We start from the raw sequence: 572 nt of genomic DNA, 5'->3' as shown, positions 1-572 counted from the left end.
CCGCGTGGCACGCCCCTCCCCCCTCCCCTGCGCAGCAATACTTCATCCTCCTCATCATCACGGACGGGGTGATCAGCGACATGGACGAGACGAGACACGCTGTGGTGCAGGCGTCCAAGCTGCCCATGTCCATCATCATCGTGGGGGTGGGCAATGCCGACTTTGCCGCCATGGAGTTCCTGGACGGGGACAGCCGGGTGCTGCGCTCCCACACCGGCGAGGAGGCCGTGCGCGACATCGTCCAGTTCGTGCCCTTCCGGGATTTCCGCAACGTGAGTGCGGGCAGCGGGGAGGGGACCACAGGCAGAAACGGGGTCTCAAGCCTGGAAACGACCCTGGATGTGGAGCAGCCCTGCTAGAGGCAAAAGGTAGAGGGCTGGCACCCACCTGCCTTACCCTGGCCCTAAACGCCACATCCCTCGGCGGTGCTGGTATGGACCACGTAAATCAGCGCCGCAGGCAGGGGCACCAGTGCCCTGCACCTCCGTAGCGTGCTCCATCCGAGAATGCCCCTGTCTCCGCCACCCCTCGTCAAAAACCAGTTCATTATAGCGGGGTCACATCAGCGAGCG

General features: G+C 64.2%; 1 protein-coding gene across 1 annotated transcript in view; it reads left to right on the top strand.

Annotated features, from left to right (window-relative positions):
• The window catches only part of CPNE2 (copine II), a 52,690-nt gene that overhangs the window by 50,843 nt on the left and 1,275 nt on the right, over window positions 1–572 (top strand). The window contains exon 15 of the mRNA XM_009319851.1: window positions 36–272. Within this exon, the coding sequence (XP_009318126.1) occupies window positions 36–272 (237 nt within the window). The remainder of the gene's footprint in view (window positions 1–35; window positions 273–572) is intronic.

Source organism: Pygoscelis adeliae, unplaced genomic scaffold (genome assembly GCF_000699105.1).
Source record: "Pygoscelis adeliae isolate BGI_AS28 unplaced genomic scaffold, ASM69910v1 Scaffold390, whole genome shotgun sequence".
Classification (NCBI taxonomy): domain Eukaryota; kingdom Metazoa; phylum Chordata; class Aves; order Sphenisciformes; family Spheniscidae; genus Pygoscelis; species Pygoscelis adeliae.
This window is presented reverse-complemented; position numbering and strand designations above follow the sequence as displayed.